This window comes from Dendrobates tinctorius, unplaced genomic scaffold (assembly GCF_039654945.1).
Source record: "Dendrobates tinctorius isolate UK_male_01 unplaced genomic scaffold, ASM3965494v1 ptg000158l, whole genome shotgun sequence".
Lineage (NCBI taxonomy): Eukaryota > Metazoa > Chordata > Amphibia > Anura > Dendrobatidae > Dendrobates > Dendrobates tinctorius.
In genome coordinates, this window is record NW_027361825.1 from 25,120,482 (window position 1) to 25,143,873 (window position 23,392).

Here is a 23,392-nt window from a genome sequence, read left to right on the forward strand (position 1 = left end):
CATCTCGTACACGCGGCTCTGTTCCGTACACCTCATACACACACAGCTCCTCTCCATACACCTCGCACACACACGGCTCCACTCCGTACACCTCGTACACACACGGCTCCGCTCCGTACACCTCATACACACACAGCTCTGCTACATCTACCCTGTAAACCCCTCCTGACCCCACACATACTTACCTCATCCAGCACCATGACAACAGCACAGCAGAGTCTTGCAGACACCAAGAGGCAAGGCTGAGCACACAGGACCTGTGATGAGATCACAGGAGGGGCGGAGTCAGGGGTCACATGATCAGGGGTCTGGACAAAGGCTCCTGATCATGTGACCCCTGACTCCTCCCCTCCTGTGACCTCATCACAGGTCCTACGAACAGAGAAGAGAGCAGGCAAGCGATGCTGTGAGTGGCTGGGGGGGTCTGATGCTACATTGAGGATGGGGTGTGTGAGGGGGGGCTTGGCGGCTTATCTCCCTGCATTGCGGGTGGGTTGGAAACTATAACTGCCGTGCCCACAGAGGGCCGGCGGCAGGAGCAACAGCCAGGCCAGTGGCCGCATCAGCTGGCAAGTGGCCAGATGATCGGGCGCTGCCGTCTTCGTCCCACTTGACAGCGGCCCAGCGGGAAAATGCCCGGTTGTTTATATTACCAATCCGGGCCTGGCGGTGGAAGTTCACCGACCGCCATATTGGGACACCCAAGTGATGGGTGTCTCAACATGGAAACTGCTGGTGGTACCAGCCTCTTGCACGTTACCACCAGCGGAACACCAACACACACACGCTCTGTATATGCCATACACAACACACACACATTGTATACGCCGTATGCAGCCTCTTGCGCTGTACCACAAGTGGAACACCATTGCAAACACACCGCCGCCAGGATCAGCCGAATGATTCACTGACCGCTGCCATCTTTGTACAGGAGGAGGACATGAGCAGTTTTAATGTGACCACCACTATCTGTCTGCGCAAAGATGGCGGCGGTCTGATTTACTGCGCCTGCGCGAATTCCGTGCAGGCACAGTGAATCATTCGGCTGATCCCGGCGGCCAATGCGAGACGTGTCTACAGGCAGAGGAAGACGGTCACATTAAAGGGGTTTTCCCATGAACAAAAGTTCATTTTAAACATTGTCTGTGTCTGACCGTGTACGGAGCATACCACATCTCCTGGGCAGGGGAGGAAGCAAAAGACAATACTGACATTACAGCAGGGGATCACAGAGGATTCATTTTGTGAGGTAAAATATTTCACTGACTGTTTTTAAACAATATTTTACCTCACAAAATGTATCCTCTGCGATCTCCTGCTGTAATGTCAGTGAAGGAGAGAGACAGCAGACAAGGGGGATTGCACATGGGGTAGACAGGTCAAAGAAGAGAGCACAGAAGGGAGAAGTCAGCACATGGGGAAAGAGAGAGTGGATAGGTGGGTGAGCACATGGCGGGGGGAGATTCTCAACGCTGCAAAGCCTGTCCCCATCGTGACATTACTGCCCTCCCAATGCAATAGTATCTGGCCTCCATCTAGTAGATAGATAATGCATAATAGATAGATAATAGATAGATAGATGATAGATAGATGATAATACATAGATAGATAGATAGATAGATAGATGATAGATAGATAATAGATAGATGATAATACATAGATAGATGATAGATAGATAATAGATAGATAATAGATAGATAGATGATAGATAGATAGATAGATAGATAGATAGATAGATAGATAGATAATAAGAGTAACATTTCACATTCCAGCAATAGTTTTTGTTGTGCCTTCACAGATGAACCAGTGAACAGTTATCCTGATAATTATCCTTTCCAGCACAGTTATGTGACTGCACCACGGCTGTACCCCACTGCTGCACCTGACAACCCGGCAGTTACTTTTTTTCCAGGACCCCTAAAAACCAGTAAATACCCAGACTGGGCCCCAATGCCTATAAGTATTCTCCTGCACGTCCCCAGCCTGCAGTGTTCTGCTCTGTTGCACTGTGTGCTACAATTACCGAGCTCTGTACTGAGAATTATGGGTCAGCGCAGAGCAAATCACCGACATTGTAGATGCATTTCCATATAGGAGGTTGTGCTGGCGGTGGTCGCAGGCTGCTTATTACCACTCAGGTTCCAGAGATCTGAGTGTTTTTGTGTGATAAACCCTTTTAAGTTATAACTGCTCTGGTGTGACGTGGAGGAACATTCTCATTTAATTTTTTCCTGCCTGAATGGGTTAATTGACAGCTATAAATGTGAGCGCCATCCATCAGGTAGATGGGAAGTGTTCACCCATTATCGCCCCAGCCTACTCCAAAAGTGTGGAAGCTGTAGACGTCTCATAGACTGTGACCCATGACATTTCTTCTGCATGGCCTGACAAGTCTACTGACGCTTCCTACATAAATACAGCACAAACAATGGGAAGACAGAAAATACATTAAAGAGGACCTGTCACTTGTCAAGAATATGTATTTTTTTTAACCCGGTGTAAACGCCGCTGTTCTCCTGAATCTGGCAATGTTGTTCCTGCACCTCTCCTTTCCTGAGATATGACCTCATCTTCCCTGTCTATAATTCTAGTGCTTTTATCCAAGTGGGCGTGACCTTCAAATCTCTCCTGCAGGCGCCTCACACCCACTAATAAGAGTTGCCTTACATATAAGCCCGTATCTTAGGAATCGAGAGGCGCAGGAACAAAAGAAAAACATTCAGGAGAACAGCGGTATTTACACCAGGTAAATAAAATACATATTTTTAACAAGTGACAGGTTCTCTTTAAATGTGCATATAATGTTTAGTATGTGGTCAGTTAATCTGCTTTACTCCTGTTCAAAACTGCTTTTAGCATGGACCTCCAGCCTTGGCTAAAAGAAAGTAAACATGCACTTATGGGGGGTCCTAGTACCCATCAACTCTCACACTCTGTGGTGTGGGTAGTTGGAACTATAGAGTAAGAAAAGGGCTGTCATCTTTCCTGACAGGTATCTCCTGACCTAGACTAAATATTCTGGAGCACCTTTTTGCATAAATTGTGCCTTTCCTCTGTTATTTCTTAGAAAACTAGCGAGGAAATTGACAATTGGGTGTTACCATTTGTCCTTTTCAAAGAGGTGTGTCCTAGAATGTGGTAATTGCAGCACTGCTTGGACAGTGTGAACCTATATTGGGCTGACAACCTCCCTGCTGGTAAAACCCAGAAGACAATTAATTTATAGATTTCCAGGAAGAATAACAGAGGAACTGCACAACACAGGTCAACATGATAGAAGAGTTGACAGAACCTTTACAAATGCTTATTTTTTTTCTGCAGTTAGTCACCACTAGGGGGCTCACATTGTACACATTTATGTAGATCTTCAATGAGAGCGGTATGCATTTGTATACAGTGAGCTCCCCCTAGTGGTGAATGCAAGCAGAAAAAAAATCTGATTTAATGAGATGTTTATAACCTGATAAGCACAACATTTTAGTGAAGAATTACAGGAGCGACACTCTTGTGCATCGGGCGTTGGCTATATGTGATGTTGCGGCTGAACTGCAATACCGAATACAGACTGTTGACCAGATTGGCGCTATTTCTTAAAGAAAACATAAATTCTGTGCAGATGAATATTGATACGGCCACCTATATCAGTCACTGACGGCTGGAGGGTAGGGGGGCACTACTGCCCTGCGCTCACTGCACTAATGCCGATTAAGCATTTTGTCATCCAGATAATCAGGGACAAACCGCGGATTGTTCGTTATATCTACTCAAGGGCACGGGGAGAATGGAAAGTGTTAGTAAGATGTCTCTGTGCGAGTTCATTATCCTTGAAAGTGTCATGCTAAGATGCCGGCAGGAAGGACACGTCAGACCGGAGGCTCGGATAGCAATGTCATCAGTCTGCGGAATGTCGTAAAATATTAATATCGGTTCAGTAATTAGCACAATGTATCGTGTACAATGTATGAAATGTTCCGAGTGTTCAGAATGCCGGCAAAGAAATCCAACAGTACATGGCACTGTCAGGGGCCAAGAGAAATAAGGGGTCCATTCTCACCCATGGGCCGCCAGGTACGCAACCCGCCAGCTAAAGATACAGGGACCTATTCATAGGTAATAAGGGGCAAAACTGGCTCCTAATACTGGTTCCCTTTATTTCACAAAAAAATGTACGGTAAATATTTAGGTCCAATTAATGTTCTGTTTTCTTCCCTGTAGATCCACTGAATATACGTCATGGGCCTGCAAAGCTGCATTAAAGGGTTATTACTATTTTACAAAGTGTAATCGCTGGGATTTGCCATCACTTAAGGTAATATGTCACCAGAAAACCTATTTGTTAAATTAATGTTTTTTGTCAAATGTATTTTTTTAAAATGTTTGGTAATTTTTTTTTAGTTTTCCACATCACTATTTATAATTTAAAGAAAAATTCACACAAGGCATTAGAATTTAAGAGTTTTCAGCAGTCTTATTATCATCACAGACAGGATTACAATGGCTGATAACACCTCTATATACAGTAGATAATACAGGATCCACCATTCACAATAGGTGATGTCACAGCTCACCTCCTCCTGTACAATGACAGATAACACCTCTAAGTACAGAAGATAACACAGGATCCACCATCCACAATAGGTGGTGTCACAGTTCACCTCCTCCTGTACAATGACTGATAACACCTGTATATACAGTAGATAACACGGGATCCACCATTCCCAATAGGTGATGTCACAGCTCACATTCTCCTCCTGTACAATGACAGATAACACCTCTATATACAGTAGATAACACAGAATCCACCATTCATAATAGGTGATGTCACAGCTCACCTCCTCCTGTATAATGACTAATAAGACCACTATATACAGTAGATAACACATAATCCACCATTCATAATAGGTGATGTCACAGCTCACCTCCTCCTGTATAATGACTGATAAGACCTCTATATACAGTAGATAACACAGGATCGACCATTTACAATAGGTGATGTCACAACTCACCTCCTTCTCCTGTGCAATTACTGATAACACCTCCATATACAACAGATAACACAGGATCCACCATTCACAACAGGTGATATCACAGCTCACCTCCTCCTATACAATGACAATTGCCTCGATGAGTGCATGCTCATTAAATACTGTTCAGTCTGAGTCAGTCTATTACTGCCTTTGTCCATGCTCGCAGCATAAGGTAGGAGTCTAATATTAGGCCTAGTGGCTACTGAGTAAATTACAAATTTTTAACATTTATTTTTAATACAGTCATATGAAAAAATGGAACAAAAGTACAAAATCTGATGTAAAGAATATTTTTTTTCTGATGACACATTCCCTTTGATGATTGCTGTAGGATCAGTCTCTGGGCCACCCACCAATCATGAAGGGGCAGCAGCGCCAAACCAACAGTGCAATAGCGCTACTCCTGCCCATGGGCTGTGTCCGGTATTGCAGTTCATTCAAGTGAAAGGAGCAGAGTTGCAATACCAGACATATCCTATCGACAAAGGTGGCGCTGTTTTTTTTAAAGATTTTTTTGTTTATCTAATCCCTTTGATTTTGTACAATCTCTGATAACTCAGTATTTTAATCAGCTACTTACAAGAAGAAACACAAATAAAGCTCTTCCCAATTTTTGTTTTTCTGGAAGATATGAATTTAATAAGGTTATTCCTGTACACATAGTGAAATAACATAGAAATTATCAGGCAGCAATGTCATTATCATCCAACTTACAATCATTGCAAAATAATGAAATAATATGTTTAATCCCGCTCCTTCCTAGTGGTCAATTTCCAGGTGATCGGGTCTCGTGAATGAACGGACATGTCTGGACATGATCCGATACAGGACAGGATAAATAAGACAAGGATGGTCCGCCTGGGTCATGAATGATGAAAGTGCGTCCAATGGAACACTCTGTGTATGAGCCCCAATGGGCATCCAGTGTAGGCGATCGGTGGTCCGTTCCTACAGATGGTTTTATGTAGAGCAGCGATGTTCTTAGGGAAATATGTCCTAGGTTGGTGCTCTGTTAGACAGATATGCAATGAGGGCCACCACCGCACCCACGTAGGTGCAAATGCCAAGGAAGATAGACAGAACGGCCAGCAGAAAAGTTTGTCTGGAAGCCACACTTGCCCCATGGTAGTCACCTTGAGCTGAGGCCTTGTTGGTCTGTAGAGAAAGGTGAGAATCCATTACTAGAATGTAAAGTAATGACAGAAAAAGTGTTCATAGTACCCCAAGTACATCGACAAAATTTGGTTTTCAATGAACACACCATTTTCAGTCCATACCCCATCAAACTTCTAACTTCCATATCTCTACCATGCCTCTTACATACCTCCTTCACACCTCTACCATGTCTCTTACACACCTCCTTCACACCTCTACCATGTCTCTTACACACCTCCTTCAGACCTCCATCATGCCTCTTTCACACCTCCTTCACACCTCCAGCATGCCTCTTACACACCTCCTTCAGACCTCCAACCATACTTCCTTCACACCTCCACCATACCTCTTACACACCTCCTTTACATTTCTACCAAGCCTCCAACAAACCCCCTTCACCCCTCTGCCATGACTCTTACAGACCTCCTTCACCCCTCTATCATACCTCTTACACACCTTCTTCACACCACTACTGTGCCTCATACACAGCTCCTCTCTCATTCACACCTCTACCACGCCTCCTTCACACCACCTTTACACCTCTAAAATGACTCTTACACATCTCCTTCACACCTCTACCAAGGCTTTTACAAACCTCTTTCATATCTCTACCAAGCCTCTTACACACCTCTAGCACGCCTCTTACCTCCTTTACACCTTTACCAAGCCTCTTACACAGGTCTACCACACCTGTTACCCCCTTCACACCTCTACCACGCCTGTTACCGCCTTCAGCCTTTGCACCTCTACTACGCCTGTTACTTCTATCACACCTCTACCAAGCCTCTTACACACCTCTACCACGCCTGTTACCTACTCTACACTTCTACCAAGCCTCTTACACACGTCTACCACGCCTGTTACCTCCTTCACACCTCTACCATGCCTGTTACCGCCTTCAGCTTTCGCACCTCTTCTACGCCTGTTACCTCTATCACACCTCTACTAAGCCTCTTACACACTTCTACCATGCCTGTTACCTACTCTACACTTCTACCAAGCCTCTTACACACGTCTACCACGCCTGTTACCTCCTTCACACCTCTACCATGCCTGTTACCGCCTTCAGCTTTCGCACCTCTTCTACGCCTGTTACCTCTATCACACCTCTACTAAGCCTCTTACACACCTCTACCATGCCTGTTACCTACTCTACACTTCTACCAAGCCTCTTACACACGTCTACCACGCCTGTTACCTCCACACCTCTACCACGCCTGTTACCTCCTTTACACCTCCACCAAGCCTCTTACACAACTCTACCATGCCTATTACCTCCTTCACACCTCTACCACGCCTGTTACCGCCTTCACACCTCTAGCATGCCTGTTAACCTCTATCAGACCTCTACCAAGCCTCTTACACACCTTTACGACGCCTGTTACCTCCTTCACACCTCTACGACGCCTGTTACCTCCTTCACACCTCTACCACGCCTGTTACTTCCTTAAACATCTCTCAAGTCTCTTACACACCTCCTTCACATCTTTACCACACCTGTTACCTCCTTCACCACCTCTACCACGCCTCATACACACCTCCTCCATGCCCCTACCGGCCCCCTGAATTTGCATTTGTGCACACACCAAAAACCTTGCAGCACCATGGAGATTTGCCAGCTCCTCTTTCTAAAGAATTTCTTATCATGATCTATCAAGATTTCTTTCATATCCTTTACGGGATGAAGGTAGCCATAGCTTAAGTAGCTACTGACCTAATGCTCGTTGGGCCGATTACTCCATACACATGCACTCTCAGTTTGTTAGAGCATGCATGTGTTCTGAATGGAGAGACAATGGAATTTTGAAAGGACTGGGTATGAAAGATTCAACATGTCTGATCCTTCTTTCTCGACATTATCTGACAGGTGTGAGTTGGTGAGGCCGTCATGCACAATAGAGTTGGCAGGTCCTCCTGAAATTAGTGTGTTTAGCCACATACGGACCATGAAATACGCCCGTGTGACCCTGATCTTAGTCAGGTGGATGATTGGTCATATAAACGCTATCCTATGGCAATAGGAGCCTAAAGATCATCACAAGGAAAGTTATGAAGCGCTGAATGTAGATGATAGCTACTCATATAACGTAAAACGGCACTATAAAATCAACTTATGCTTTCAAGACCATTCCCTCTCATTATATTTTTATGCATAGATGTACATAGCCTTCCAGAATCCCCCCTGGCTACAGCGTGGGCGACATTCATTATGTATGTGGTGAACTACCGCCTGGTCCATAGCGTGCAGGATGAAGTGAGTTTACTCAGCGGGAAGAAAATTTTAAGCGCAGCCTTTGACCTTGAAAGAGAATCATCGGCTGAAGTCACGATAAACATATAGGCAGCAATTATTGCCATGAAAACCGGCTTTGTGGGCAGTCATGGAGTTGTATGGCTTTTTTCACAGTCTTCTCTGTGTGTCCTGATATTTTGAAAATTCCTATGAATTTGGAAAACCGCGGAGGGTGTAAAAAGTTTGAACATTTCTTGGTCTATGGCCACCAAGAGCTTTCCTATATGTAAACCATGTACCTTTCGCATAGCCTTGGCGAGGACAGATCATATGGGGTGGTCCTACATTGGAAATCCAACCCAAAAGTCATGAGCAGCTTAGGATGGACCTATAATGATGGGGTCACTATTTCTAACCAATTTGGGGGTCTCCATAGCTCCAAAAACTGCAATGTTATTGAAGGCCCCAATGGTCAAGTGGAGAAGAGGAAATCTGTGCCAGGCTCTTGGAGGATGTCGGGGTCCTGCTATAGACCCCTACTCCTGGGAATGTGCACAAGCTTAGGAAAGCACCAAGCCATTGTTTTCTTTACCCCAAACCTTTTATATTTCTTTCTTGTTTTTCTCTTATTCCACATTTTCCAGATCAAACAGCAGTAACAAAAAAATCACTATCATCGGTTCTTACCTTTTGTGATAGGAAGAAAGCAGCAATGCCCAGGGGCCAGAAACAGCACAACATGGAGAAGACAGCGAGTCCCAGGTAATCCTGGGGCAGGAGCAGAGAGAAGTGACTCTCACTGTCTGTGTCGCTGTCACTGGATGAATCGTTCTGTGAAGATAGACAGGGAAGATGACCAGACACATATAATAACAGAATATCCACTTATGTGCACACAACCTAACGGATATCTCAAGGCATATATATAACGAAACGGCAAAAATTGCAATTAAATGGGTTTATTGTTCATATCCCTTGCAGTCTAGGGGTTAATGGCGATATCACTGGTGGCGTAAAGTGAAGGAGTCAATAGTCCTTCCCTTGTTGGTCTAGTGTAGTGAAAAAAAGTAATATAGTCATCTCTTGTGGCCTCGGTTACAAAGTGGGTTAATTTTTATATCCCTGGTGGTCTAGGTTGGTGAAGGGGTTGAAGAAATCCCTGGGAAAACTTCCTGGTGGTATAAAGTAGTAAACGGGTTAATGGTTTGTATTTTGGTGGTCTAGGGTAGCGAAGAGGTTAATGTAATCATCTCTAAGCTCATAATGAGTTTAATGTTTATATCCCTGGTTGTCTAGGGTGGTGAAGGAGTTGATGTAGTGAATACGTTAATATTCCCATTCTTGTTCGTGTAGGATAGTGAAAGGGTTACTCTAGTCACCTTTGGTGGTTTACACTGTTGATTATATCTCTGGTGGTCTAGGGTGGTGAAGGAGTTAATGTAGTTATCCCTGCTGGTATAAAGTAGTGAATACATTAATATTCCCAGCCTTGTTCTTCATGGGTAGTGAAAGGGATTTTTCTAGTCACCATTGGTGGTTTACACTGTTGATTATATCCCTGGTGGTCTAGGGTGGTGATTAATGGAAAAAGTCCTGGTGGAATAATGTAGTAAACGCGTAACTGGTACCTCCCTTGGTGGATAGTAATGGGGATAATGTAATAATTTCTTGTGGCCTAGTATGTCATGGGGTTAATGTTTATATCCATGGAGGTCTATGAAGATGATAATGGGATTTATCTTTCGTTGTATAAAGAAGTAACCTAACTTGGTGGTCTAGGTTAGTACTGGGATAATGTAGTCATCTCTGGTGGTCTGGTGAAGAATTTCATCTTTATTTCCCTGGTGGGCTAAGGGGTGAAGGAGTTAATAGTGCCCTATATCAATGATGGGATTATTAATAAAATTCTGGTGGTCTAGGGTAACAAAGGACGGAGTGGGGGTGAACCATAAAACCCCCAGAATTTGGCAAATATCCCTCTTTTGCTGGGAGAAAGGAATGGAGGTGGGATTCTTGGTCCTACTTGTTTGTTTTCTTGGAGATATACCCCACATGTCATACTGAATGGTGAACATATGTTCTACCTCTGCGCTGTGCTTGCTATATAAGTCTCGAGTCTACAGCAGCGAGGATAATCCCCCCGATGGCATCTATGCACCACAATACCTGACAGCTGTGCTCGCTGACTGACGCCCTCTCACCGTAATTAAATGATTGATTCGTTTCATTAGTTTCATTCCTGACTAAGTGAGAAAATTAAAATACCGTGTGAAGGGTTTCATTCTGGGCTTCTGATGCCCAATAGGCTTTTAAATGTATGGCCAGCCCGGCAGGGATTTTACATAAACCATTCTACAGATCAATATTATTTGATTAGTCGGCCATTGATAAACACTCATGATGCCAGAAGATGAACTAGCAGGTGATCAGGTATTGGATCCTGCATTTAATTTACTGCTTTTTTTTGTAGCATAAGACAAACGAATGATCAGATAGTCAAAAGCCGTGAACTGAATTGCTGCCCAGCATTGGCAACTAGATTACGACTGTGGCCACTTACCACAGAAAGATACATGGGTGCATATAACTAAGTGTTAGAAAGGCATATGTGGCCAGCGCACACTGTTATAGGGCATTTGTGGCCATGATGGAGGCATTTCAGCATTCATAGGAAAATAAGGGCAATAATAAACAATACAAAAAATGTGCATGGCGTACTCGGAGCATGGCATGGGGCCCTGCACATCAACCAGTAGGGTTGCTTCTTTCTTTTATTACTCCAAGAAAGACACGGCAATTCTTCAATGATTTATGAATCAATTGCCTTAGCTTATTTATGTGAAAAGGCTGCTGAAGACAGACATACACACAATAATGGTAATTACACCCTTGTGCACTCAAAGTACTAAGTACATTACAGAACAGCATCTCGTCAACAGTTTCCCTATTAGCAACCTTTATTTGTAAAACTTCCTAGAGATGATGAAACTGATCCTGATAGACCTTACTGACTATATGGGTTGCGAGCTCTGAAGTATGTACTATGTACAGTATTACTGGCTTATTTCTGTGGAGGAGAAAACTGCAATTTTTAACTCCCAAAAGTGGCTGTCACTGTTTAGAAAATGTCAGCCATTGGTCCGACTAATTATCTAAACTATGTAAATCTTTACGAGCACTAAGAACTATAATACTGCCCTCTACGGACAGAACTATCAACACGTTGGAGAATTTTGTCATTTAAGGAAAGTCATCTTTTGCAATTATGGTATTTGAAAACTTATGTGTTAAGAATTTTTCATTCTTATCATCCCCTCCACCTGGTCTACAACGGTGAATGATCAATCGTGGAGCCTGAGGCATGTTGCATACAAAACTCCTCGGCACATTTTTTTTAAGATATGGGATTTGCTAACAAAAAAAAGTTAAAAGCGGCTCGTTTGTTAAGGAATATACTATAGAATTCACTTTGAAAAAGGCGACATCCATCCAAGCCTGATAATATGAAAGGCGGGCCCAACACCTAAATAACACGGGCTCGATGCTTTACAGACCCATCCTCATAGGACAGTATTCAGATAGTGAAGAGGGAGGTAAGTAGCTGCCAGTCACCACTTATGTCATGGAGGAACAGAGAATCCCTGCTTCCCCCACATCTGCTGCCGGGGTCGTCCAGAGGCCCCAATAAATATAGGATTCTCATCCAAATTCCCCAACATTTAACTAATGTTTATAGGAAGCTTAAAAACCCAAAAAATGCATTACTACACATGGGGAAGTGTCTGATAGGTAAGGGTCCCACCTCTGGAGAGCATGAGGGTCTCCACATCTGTCTATCTATCTACAGTAGGGAAAAGAGTATTTAGTCAGCCACCAATTGTGCAAGTTCTCCCACTTAAAAAGATGAGAGAGGCCTGTAATTGACATCATAGGTAGACCACAACTATGAGAGTCAAAATGAGAAAACAAATCCAGAAAATCACCTTGTCTGATTTGGCAAGATTTATTTTGCAAATTATGGTGGAAAATAACTATTTGGTCACCTAAAAACATGCAAGATTTCTGGCTCTCACAGACCTGTAACTTCTCTGTCCTCCGCTCACTACCTGCAGTAATGGCAACTGTTGGAATTTCTTATCAGTATAAAAGACACCTGTCCACAACCTCAAACAGTCACACTCCAAACTCCACTATGGTGAACACCAAAGAGCTGTCGAAGGACATCAGAAACAAAATTGTAGCCCTGCGCCAGGCTAGGAAGACTGAATCTGCAATAGGCAAACAGCTTGGTGTGATGAAATCAATTGTGGGAGCAATAATAAGAAAATGGAAGACATACAAGACCACTGATAATCTCTCTCGATCTAGGGCTCCATGAAAGATCTCCCCCTGTGGGGTCAAAAGGATCACAAAAACAGTGAGCAAAAATCTCAGAACCACATGGGGGGAACTAGTGAATGACCTGCATAGAGCTGGGACCACCGTAAGAAAGGCTACCATCAGTAACACACTATGCCACCAGGGACTCAGATCCTGCAGTGCGAGATGGGTCCCCCTGCTTAAGCCAGTACATGTCTGGGCCCGTCTGAAGTTTGCTAGAGAGCATTTGGATTATCCAGAAGAGTATTGGGAGAATGTCATATGGTCTGATGAAACCAAAGTAGAACTGTTTGGTAGAAGCAAAACTCGTCGTGTTTGGAGGAGACAGAATGCTGAGTTGCATCCAAAGAACACCAAACCTACTGTGAAGCATGAGGATGGCAACATCATGATTTGGGGCTGTTTCTCTGCAAAGGAACCAGGATGACTGATCTGTGTACATGAAAGAATGAATGGGGCCATGTATCATGAGATTTTGAGTGCAAACCTCCTTCCATCAGCAAGGGCATTGAAGATGAATCATGGATGGGTCTTTCAGCATGATAATGATCCCTAGCACACCGCCAGGGCAACGAATGAGTGGCTTTGTAAGAAGCATATGAAGGTCCTGGAGTGGTCTAGCCAGTCCCCAGATCACAAGCCCATAGAAAACCTTTGGAGGGATTTGACAGTCTGTGTTGCGCAGTGACAGGCCCAAAACATCACTGCTCTAGAGGAGATCTGCATGGAGGAATGGACCAACAGTGTGTGCCAACCTTGTGAAGACTTACAGAAAACGTTTGACCTCTGTCATTGCCAACAAAGAATATATAACAAAATATTGAGATGAACTTTTGTTAATGACCAAATACTTATTTTCCACCATAATTTGCAAAATAAATCTTGCCAAATCAGACAAGGTGATTTTCTGGATTTGTGTTCTCATTTTTACTCTCAGGCTGCGTTCACACGTCCCTGTTTTTTCATTTTCGTGGCGGTTTTTAACACGCGTTTTTGCCGCGAAAATGAAAAAAAAACAGCATCCCATGCAATCCTATGGGATTCCGCAGTGCTGTGCTAATGCTGCGGATTTTCCCGTGGCAGAATCGCATCGCAGAAAAATACGCAGCATGCTCATTAGTTTGCGGAATCGCGGCAATTCCGCCCACATAGGAATGCATTGTTCTGCTTACTTTCCGCATGTGGCTGTGCCCACCATGCGAAAAGTAAACAGAACATTTGCGGATGGTACCCAGGGGGTGGAGGAAAGGAGGAGATTCTCCTCCAGGCTGTGGGTACCATATCCCTGTAAAAAATAGAATTAAAATAAAAAATCGGGTTATATTCACCTTCCAATGTCCCGCGCAGCCTTCCCGGCCCTCAGCGATGCTCCTGTTCCCAGTAATGCCTTGCGAGACCTTTGATGACGTCAAGGTCTCGCGATACTGTAGCGGTCCCTATTCCTCGTGAGACCGTTACAGTATCGCGAGACCTCAACGTCATCAAAGACCTCGCAAGGCATTACTGGGAACGAAAGTATCACTGAGGGCGGGAAGGCTGCGCGGGACATCGGAAGGTGAATATAACCCGATTTTTTATTTTTTTTATTTTTAACATTAGATCTTTTTACTACTGAGGCTGCATAGGCAGCCTCAGTAGTAAAAAGTTGGTCACACTCGTCAAACACTATGTTACACGAGTGTGACCAACCTGTCAATCAGTTCTCCAAGCGATGCTACAGATCACTTGGAAAACGGTAGTATTCTGCAAGCTAATTCCACTTGCAAAACGCTAGTTTTTCCGCAGGAAAATCGCGGGAATTTAAAATGCGATTTTCCCACGGAATGGAATTCCGGAATTCTCACGGTAACTTCCGTGGGAATTCCGCTACGTGTGCACATAGCCTCATAGTTGTGGTCTACCTATGATGTCAGTTACAGGCCTCTCTCATCTTTTTAAGTGGGAGAACTTGCACAATTGGTGGCTGACTAAATACTTATTTTCCCCACTGTATGTATGTGTATATCTATCTATCTAGACAAAAAGGAAAAGGAAGGCAGCACTCCAGTATTCAAAAGTGAAAAAAGTGGAATTTATTCAGACCCACATAGCATGGCGACGTTTCAGCTCATACTGAGCCTTTCTCAAGCCTTTCTCATGATCCGCGATCATGTTACACGGTCACCTATGGCTCGGATTTCCAGCACGCTTGCCGGAAGCGCAAGTTAAATGCCGCTGTCAGAGACTGACAGCGGCATTTAACTAGTTAACAGCTGTGGTTGGATTGCGATTCCACCTGAGGTTGTTAGAAGCACATGTCAGTTGTTCAAAACAGTTGGCATGTGCCGGGAACGATGTGGGCTCACCGCCAGAGACCATATCAAAGAGAGGGAGCCTGTCATCGTCGTACTATTACGCCCGATGTCAGAAAGGAGTTAAGTATCAAAAAACTGATCGTCACATCCAAACAGAAATCAGGTCTGAACAGGTGCTTAGCTAGAGTCGCCAACTCATATACAATCAAACAGATAAGGAAGCACTCTGTAGCGCTACAGCATGCAAACATAAAATATGAAAATTGAATTGCATTACTGCACTAGAAATATGAAAAATTGAGAATTCTTAGCGCATAAATAGGCCGATTCATGTGTACCTGGCAGCCACGTTAAGGCGATTCTCGTTTGCCAGGACCTAATGCCAATCCTCTCTTAGACCGTCTACATCTCTCTGGGACCCTAATGTGAATCCTCTCTTGGATTGAAGTCTATATCTCTGTGGAGGGGTAGGATCCTGCTGCAATTAAAACACCTAAGGCGAAGGGGCGGAGTGCTCAGTGAGAAGGCTAATACATACAAATATCAACAAAAATGTCCATCACATCCAAACATAAATCAGGTCTGAAGAAGTGCTTACCTAGAGTCGCCAACTCACATACAATCAACAGGGGTTAAGAGCTGCTCTCCCTACTGGGTTAGGGAGTTACAGTTATTGTCCACCATCGTTGAGTTCCCACATGCATAAACTTGGGGTAATAACTATTTTAAGGTTTCAGAGCAGGGAAAAGACTTGGATATAAAATAGTCAAATATATGGATGTTGATTCACCATAAATAATGGTTATGTATGCCTTCTCACATAATTACTTTTATTGTTCTCTTGCTCCTTAAATGTAACGTAAATCAACTTTCTATATATTTTTAATTACAAATTTTCTATCATTTTACACCTGCAGAATATCTGTGACTTAGTGCTTTTGCAAAATAGATACAAATCCATCATAGCTTCTGCTTAGTTCTCTCTGATCTCCCCCTCCATTCTCTCAGTGTTAGTGTTATCAGCATAGAGGGCGCTTGTACACAGAACACCGAATGGAGAAGGGAGAAAGCATCTACATTCTCAGGGAGGGTGGAGAAAACAGGCTGTAGAAAAGGAGGAAAGTGCATGAAGAGGAAATAAGTGCAGGAAAGAAACTGTGCTGATACATGAGCTAATTAAGACAGCAGCACCCTGGCTTCTGAGAAAGACATTCCCATAAGAGAAAAAAATGAAACTTGCATCAGGTTGCAAACTGCATATCAAGGGGTCTTAAAATGAATGAAAATTGTAGATTGATACTTATTATTATTATTATTATTATTTATTGTTATAGCGCCATTTATTCCATGGCGCTTTACATGTGAGGGGGGTATACATAAAAACAAGTACAATAGTCTTAAACAATACAAGTCATAACTGGTACAGGAGGAGAGAGGACCCTGCCCGCGAGGGCTCACAATCTTCAAGGGATGGGTGATAATACAGTAGGCGAGGGTAGAGCTGGTCGTGCAGCGGTTTGGTCGATCGGTGGTTACTGCAGGTTATAGGCTTGTCGGAAGAGGTGGGTCTTCAGGCTCTTTTTGAAGGTTTCGATGGTAGGTGAGAGTCTGATATGTTGTGGTAGAGAGTTCCAGAGTAGGGGAGATGCGCGAGAGAAATCTTGTATGCGATTGTGGGAAGAGGAGATAAGAGGGGAGTAGAGAAGGAGATCTTGTGAGGATCGGAGGTTGCGTGCAGGAAAGTACCGGGAGACGAGGTCACAGATGTATGGAGGAGACAAGTTGTGGATGGCTTTGTATGTCATGGTTAGGGTTTTGTAATGGAGTCTCTGGGCAATTGGGAGCCAGTGAAGGGATTGACAGAGGGGAGAAGCTGGGGAATAGCGGGGGGACAGGTGGATTAGTCGGGCAGCAGAGTTTAGAATAGATTGGAGGGGTGCGAGAGTGTTTGAGGGGAGGCCGCAGAGCATGAGGTTGCAGTAGTCAAGGCGAGAGATGATGAGGGCATGGACTAGGGTTTTTGCAGATTCTTGGGTGAGGAATGAACGGATGCGTGAAATATTTTTGAGTTGAAGTCGGCAGGAAGTGGAAAGGGTTTGGATATGTGGTTTGAAGGAGAGATCAGCATCAAGGATTACTCCGAGGCAGCGAGCTTGTGGGACTGGGGAGAGTGGGCAGTCATTTACTGTAATTGATAGGTTCGTAGGGGGGGTCACGTGAGATGGGGGAAAGATGATGAATTCTGTTTTGTCCATGTTGAGTTTCAGATATCTAGTGGAGAAGAAGGATGAAATAGTGGACAGACATTGAGGGATTCTGGTTAGTAGGGAGGTGATATCTGGTCCAGAGATGTAGATCTGTGTGTCATCAGCATAAAGATGATACTGAAAGCCATGAGATTCTATGAGCTGTCCCAGGCCAAAGGTGTAAATAGAGAACAGCAGGGGCCCTAGGACTGAACCTTGTGGGACTCCGACAGATAGGGGGCGAGGTGAGGAGGTGGTGTGTGAGTGGGAGACGCTGAATGTCCGGTCTGTTAGGTATGATGAGATCCAGGAGAGGGCCAAGTCTGTGATGCCGAGGGATGAGAGGGTCTGTAATAATAGGGAATGGTCCACTGTGTCAAAGGCAGCCGACAGGTCCAGGAGGAGGAGGACAGAGTAGTGTCGCTTGCTCTTGGCAGTTAAGAGGTCATTGGTGACCTTAGTAAGGGCAGTTTCAGTGGAGTGGTGTGACCGGAAGCCAGATTGTAAGCGGTCGAAGAGGGAGCAAGAAGAGAGATGGGAGGACAGTTCAAGGTAGACGTGTTGTTCCAGTAGCTTGGAGGCGTATGGGAGAAGTGATATAGGGCGATAGCTAGATACAGAGGATGGGTCAAGAGAGGGCTTTTTGAGGATAGGTGTGATGGAGGCATGTTTAAAGCTTGAGGGGAAAACACCAGTTGTTAGTGATAGGTTGAAGAGATGGGTTAGGGTTGGGATGAAGACTGTGGTGAGGTTTGGGATGAAGTGGGATGGGATCGGGTCGAGTGCACAGGTGGTGAGATGTGATCTTGAGAGTAGAGTGGAGAGTCGATCTTCTGTAATGGTGGAGAAGTTGGTTTTGAAGGTGGAGGGCTGGGAAGTCGGGAGGAAGGGCTCTGGGGGTTGTTGACCAAAACTGTCCCTGATGTTATCAATTTTCTGCTTGAAAAATGAGGCAAAGTCTTCAGCTGAGATGAGTGGGGAGGGAGGAGGTGCTGGGGGGCGGAGGAGAGAATTGAAGGTGTTGAATAACTGTTTAGGGTTGTGAGACAGGGAGGATATGAGAGATGAGAAGTAGGTTTGTTTAGCTGTGGCGAGTGTGGTCTTGAAAGTAGTGAGGGACTGTTTGAATGCGATGAAATGCTCGTTGGAGTGGGATCTTTTCCATCTGCGCTCAGCAGCCCTGGAAGCTCGCCTCAGCTCTTTGGTCAGGCTGGTGTGCCAGGGCTGTCTGTTGATTTTGCGAGTTTTGGTATGTGTAAGTGGGGCAGCGGATTCCAAAGCTACAGCTATTGTGGTGTTATATAGAGCGGCAGCGTCATCCGCATTGTGTAAGGAACTTATATCTGTAAGAGGGAGGAGGGATTCGGAGAATGAGTGTAGGTCAAGGTGTTTAAGATTCCTGCGAGGGTGTGAAAGTTTGTGGGGTGGGGATTGTAGACATGGAGTGAAGAGGGAAGAGAATGTGAGCAGGTTGTGGTCAGAGAGAGGAAGAGGTGAGTTAGAGAGGTTAGATAGGGAGCAGAGGCGGGTGAAGATGAGGTCCAGTGTGTGGCCATCTTTGTGGGTGGCTGTAGAAGACCATTGAGTGAGGCCGAAGGAGGAAGTGAGAGATAGAAGTTTAGTGGCAGCTGAGAGGGAAGTGTCAATGGGGATGTTGAAGTCGCCCATGATGATAGTAGGGATGTCCGCGGAAAGGAAATGAAGTAACCAGGTGGTGAAGTGGTCAAAGAAGGTGGTGGCTGGCCCTGGGGGGCGGTAGATGACAGCCAGTTGGAGGTTGGAGGGGGAGTAGATGCGCACAGAGTGCACCTCAAAGGAAGGGAGGGTAACAGAGGGTGGCAGTGGGATTGGGGTGAAGGAGCAGGTATCTGACAGGAGAAAACCAACTCCTCCACCATGTTTGCTGCTGGGGCGGGGGGTGTGAGAAAGGTGGAAGCCGCCATACGAAAGTGCAGCAGGAGAGGCTGTGTCAGAAGGGGTGAGCCAGGTTTCGGTGATGGCGAGGAAGGAGAGTTTGGTAGTAACGAAAAGATCATGGATGTAGGAAAGCTTGTTGCAGACAGAGCGAGCGTTCCACAGAGCTCCTGTTAGTGGGACTGGGGAAGCGGGGGCTGGGTGAATGGGTATAAGGTTGGAGAGGTTACGGAAGGTTGTGATAGAGCGTGGATGGGAGGTAGAAATGACTGTGGGAATGTGGTGAGGAGGACCAGGATTTGGAGAGATATCACCAGCAGTGAGAAGGAGCAGAGAAAGTGTTAGCAGGTGGGAGCAGGAGAGGGCATGAGGGGGCTGTCTGTGTTTGGAGACAGAGGATTGTATGTTAAGGAACAGTTTTGAGGCGGAGGTGAGGTGGATGGGGAGGATTGAAGAAGAGATGAACAGTTCCTTACTAGGAGTAGGGATTAGGGGAATTAGCAGAAAGTGAAGGATTATTGGGGTGAAAGTGAAAACAAACAGAAACATTGTTTACAGTGACTGTGTCCAGTTACCTTCAGTTCCCTTCTGGTTCATTTCTGGTTTTAATTCTTAAATTAATCTTCACACTTCTAGCACACACTTATAGCAATCACAATGCAGACTGAAGTCTATGCAGACTTGTACTCTGCAATATATGTACAACTAAGTGCAGTCAGGTGTGAAGCAGAGAGGAGTGGTCTCTGCTCATCTTGGCCAGACAATTAAGAGTGGACCAGATGTATATGATCAAGCCAGAGTAAACAAGGTCATAAATAACACTGGGGTAAGCTGGGGTTAGCTGAAAGGCATACCATGTGAATGCTAGGTGCAGAGGCAAGTCTATGTGCAAAGCTGGGTGACGCACTGTGTGTCCTTCATAGACAGACAGCAGGAGAGCTGGGTGGATGGACATACCATGTGAATGCTAGGTGCAGAGGCAAGTCTATGTGCAAAGCTGGGTGACGCACTGTGTGTCCTTCATAGACAGACAGCAGGAGAGCTGGGTGGATGGACATACCATGTGAATGCTAGGTGCAGAGGCAAGTCTATGTGCAAAGCTGGGTGACGCACTGTGTGTCCTTCATAGACAGACAGCAGGAGAGCTGGGTGGATGGACATACCATGTGAATGATATGATACTTAGTGATATTTTATTAAATAAAGGTAACTGATAACATATGTAAAAAAAAAAATCCACTTTTCTGCCTCTAAAATATCCATAACCTGTTAACTTAATGACTGATAACAGCAACATCATATAGAAAGTAGAGGTGTCTAGCCCATTTAGGTGGCGCACTGCTGCAATTGTATATAGGTGCACTCGGCCGGGGAATCTCACGAGTACACACTCTCATTTGCAAAGAGATGGAGAAAAACGGTGTTGATGCTCCATACTGATCGCTTGGTTTCCTTTCGTGGCAGAAATTGTTTGAGAACGTACAAATTTGCATACAGTTGTGTTCCTGCATTGCTAAGACGTACATATATCCCACAGAACAGCATTAAACATGGGGGTGGCACTGCAGAGACTAGAAACCATCAGTGTATAGGAGAAATCCTAAACCGCACCAACCTCTGAATATTTTACGTGAAGATGTCAACGAAGATGGTTAAGATGGAGGAGAGGCATCCCTACCTCCACCACCCCCTCCATCTGTGCTCCCACTGTCCCCAGCTCGCTTCCTATCAGATTGTAAATGACCTGACAATTGTAGGGCAGCCAAGCGTGCAGCCACTGTCTGTCAGACACAATGCAAATAACACCACCATGCTGAGCACAACACTAGTACCCAAACGGATACAGCGACAAACAGTTAAAAAATAAAGCTCCTGGGCCCCATGAAAAATCTTAAACTGGGGCCACAGATGATATATGTCATTCACAATACTAGTGTCCTCATATTTTGATAAATGTGTATTTGGACCTCTCAAACTCCAGATGTCAGATTCGACTGCTACCTTACACCCTTTATTGCCATGTCCCTGGCAACAAAGCCAATGGCGAAATTAAAATAAAGAAACTTATCAAAACTGGTGCAAATGAAAAAAAAAATCAAGCGGTTTCTTGCAGCAAATAATGGTGGTTTTAATCACAACAAAGTCTTACCTACGCATACAAATGTAGACTATCAGCCCACTTTAGGTTAGGTTCCCAGCAAAGAAGATCACCTTGTTGTGGCCGCTGGACATACATGAATTGGTCAATTTATAGGCTAAGTATCTTAGTTTTTTCCTATTTTCTAGAGCAGTAAGGAAATTCCAATTTCATATATTTGATGTTTACATGCTATAGCATTACAGAGTACTGCTTTGTTAGTTATATATGGTGATGGGTACTTTTAGTATGCACCTGTTCACACCTGTTCTGTTTGGAAGTGACATTCATTTTAATGATATTTGTTTCTTGTAACAAACAAGTAGCAAGCAATCCCAACACATCTTTCATTCACTAAAGGATCACTGAAGAATGAGAAATGAAACCTGATTGTAACCAATGGAGAAGCCTATAGGCTGTGGGGGCCTTATCTAAATATCTCATGGTACAATTCTAAAGACATCCATCTAGGGTAAGACCAGCAACATACACCCAACAGAATTATCGCCAACATGACAGAAGCAACATAATGCAAATTAACAACAGCTTTAGTATGGAGGAAAGACCCAACGAAAATGGTAGAAGGTCTTGCAACAAAGTCTGTTTCAACCCTCTTATGGTGAGTGCACACGCTGCGGATTCACCTGCGGATTTTTACGCACGGATTTGCAGGTAAAACCACAGGTAAAGTGACCTGCGGATTTGCCAGCGGCTTTCCCCTGCGGTTTGACACCTGGACAATGAAACAGGTGGCAAATTCACGCGGAAAAATCTGCACCGTGGGCACTGCGGTTTTGAAATCCCATTGGCTAACATGGTACTGTACAATGCCTGCGGAACTGCTGCGGATCCGCAGGGCCAAATCTGCTGCGGATCCGCAGCAGAATCCTCAGCGTGTGCACATACCCTGACACGATGGGGTCTTGTTGTCAGTGGTGGATTATTAAATGGGTGGTTTGCTTCTAAAGATTTTGTTGATCCTTTTGCCTCATATTGCATAAAAAATCCATATATTATCTATATGTCTATCGAAATAATCACTGTATTGGTGTCTATGTTTTTTAGAATTTAACTAGAGTTTTCTCTATTCAGCAGCATAGATTTAAGGAGGAGGACAAATTGCCCACATTTTCCCCTTGAAGAACATGTGTATTGTTGCAAAACTATTTTGATAGATAATGTGAACTTTGAAATGTGTTATGGTGTTGGTGTTGTATTCTGCCCAGCAACAGATTGTTAACAGGGACAGTTAGAGTTAAAGGGAATCTGTCACCCTTTTTTGAGATATCATATAATGATATCATTCAATTGTGTGTCACATAAGGATTCTCTTAGTACTTTTGCTTCCCCCTGACCCTGCACCTTTCATGCATAAATACCTTTTTATATCGGTTCAGATGTATGTGAACTGCTGCTGTCCGGTCCGATGGGCGGGGCTTATTCACCTGCTCCCCCCTCCCTGTCTTGCTCTACGCATTTCTTCTTGTGTAGAGCAAGACAGGGAGGGGGGAGCAGTTGAATAAGCCCCGCCCATCGGACCGGACCGTGGCAGTTTACATACATCTGAACCGATATAAAAAAGGTATTTATGCATGAAAGGTTCGGGGTCAGGGGGAAGCAAAAGTACAAAGAGAATCCTTATGTGACACACAATTGAATGATATCATTATATGATATCTCAAAAAAGGGGTGACAGATTCCCTTTAAGTTTGGGACAAGCTCAGAGTGGGATGGGCTAAGCTAAAGGGACAGAGGTAGTTTACTTGTTAGAAAGGTCTCAGAGTGCATAGAAAGAAGACCTAAGGTCTGATGTGAGCAGTGCAGCATGACTTAGGTGTTCGGAACATTAGAGGAGAGAGAGTAGGGAGGAGAGTTAATAGCTCATAAAGGTAACAGACCTTGACAAGACAGAGTACATAAGACAAAGAGATGCAGGAGTTCCAGAATGTCAGAGACAGAGAAGATAAGTACCGGCCATACTAGCAACATAGTTCCCTAGAGAGGAA

At 44.5% G+C, this 23,392-nt stretch overlaps 1 protein-coding gene and 1 long non-coding RNA gene across 4 annotated transcripts in view; one reads left to right on the forward strand and one right to left on the reverse strand.

The window, feature by feature from the left end:
• The first annotated feature begins 353 nt into the window (after positions 1-353).
• LOC141051983 (uncharacterized) overlaps positions 354-23,392 on the forward strand; it is a 30,062-nt gene continuing 7,023 nt past the window's right edge. The window contains exons 1-2 of one of the 2 annotated variants that reach the window (XR_012220722.1): positions 354-406; positions 4,216-4,309. This is a non-coding gene — a long non-coding RNA (uncharacterized lncRNA). Of the gene's footprint in view, positions 407-2,591; positions 2,747-4,215; positions 4,310-23,392 lie in introns of those variants that run through there. The other variant, XR_012220723.1, reaches the window with a different exon arrangement.
• TMEM91 (transmembrane protein 91) overlaps positions 5,638-23,392 on the reverse strand; it is a 90,296-nt gene continuing 72,541 nt past the window's right edge. For both annotated transcript variants that reach the window (XM_073549141.1, XM_073549142.1), the window contains exons 3-4: positions 9,103-9,246; positions 5,638-6,182 (exon numbers count right to left, since the gene is read on the reverse strand). In XM_073549141.1, coding sequence (XP_073405242.1) covers positions 6,024-6,182; positions 9,103-9,246 — 303 coding nt within the window. In that variant the 3' untranslated portion in view covers positions 5,638-6,023. The remainder of the gene's footprint in view (positions 6,183-9,102; positions 9,247-23,392) is intronic.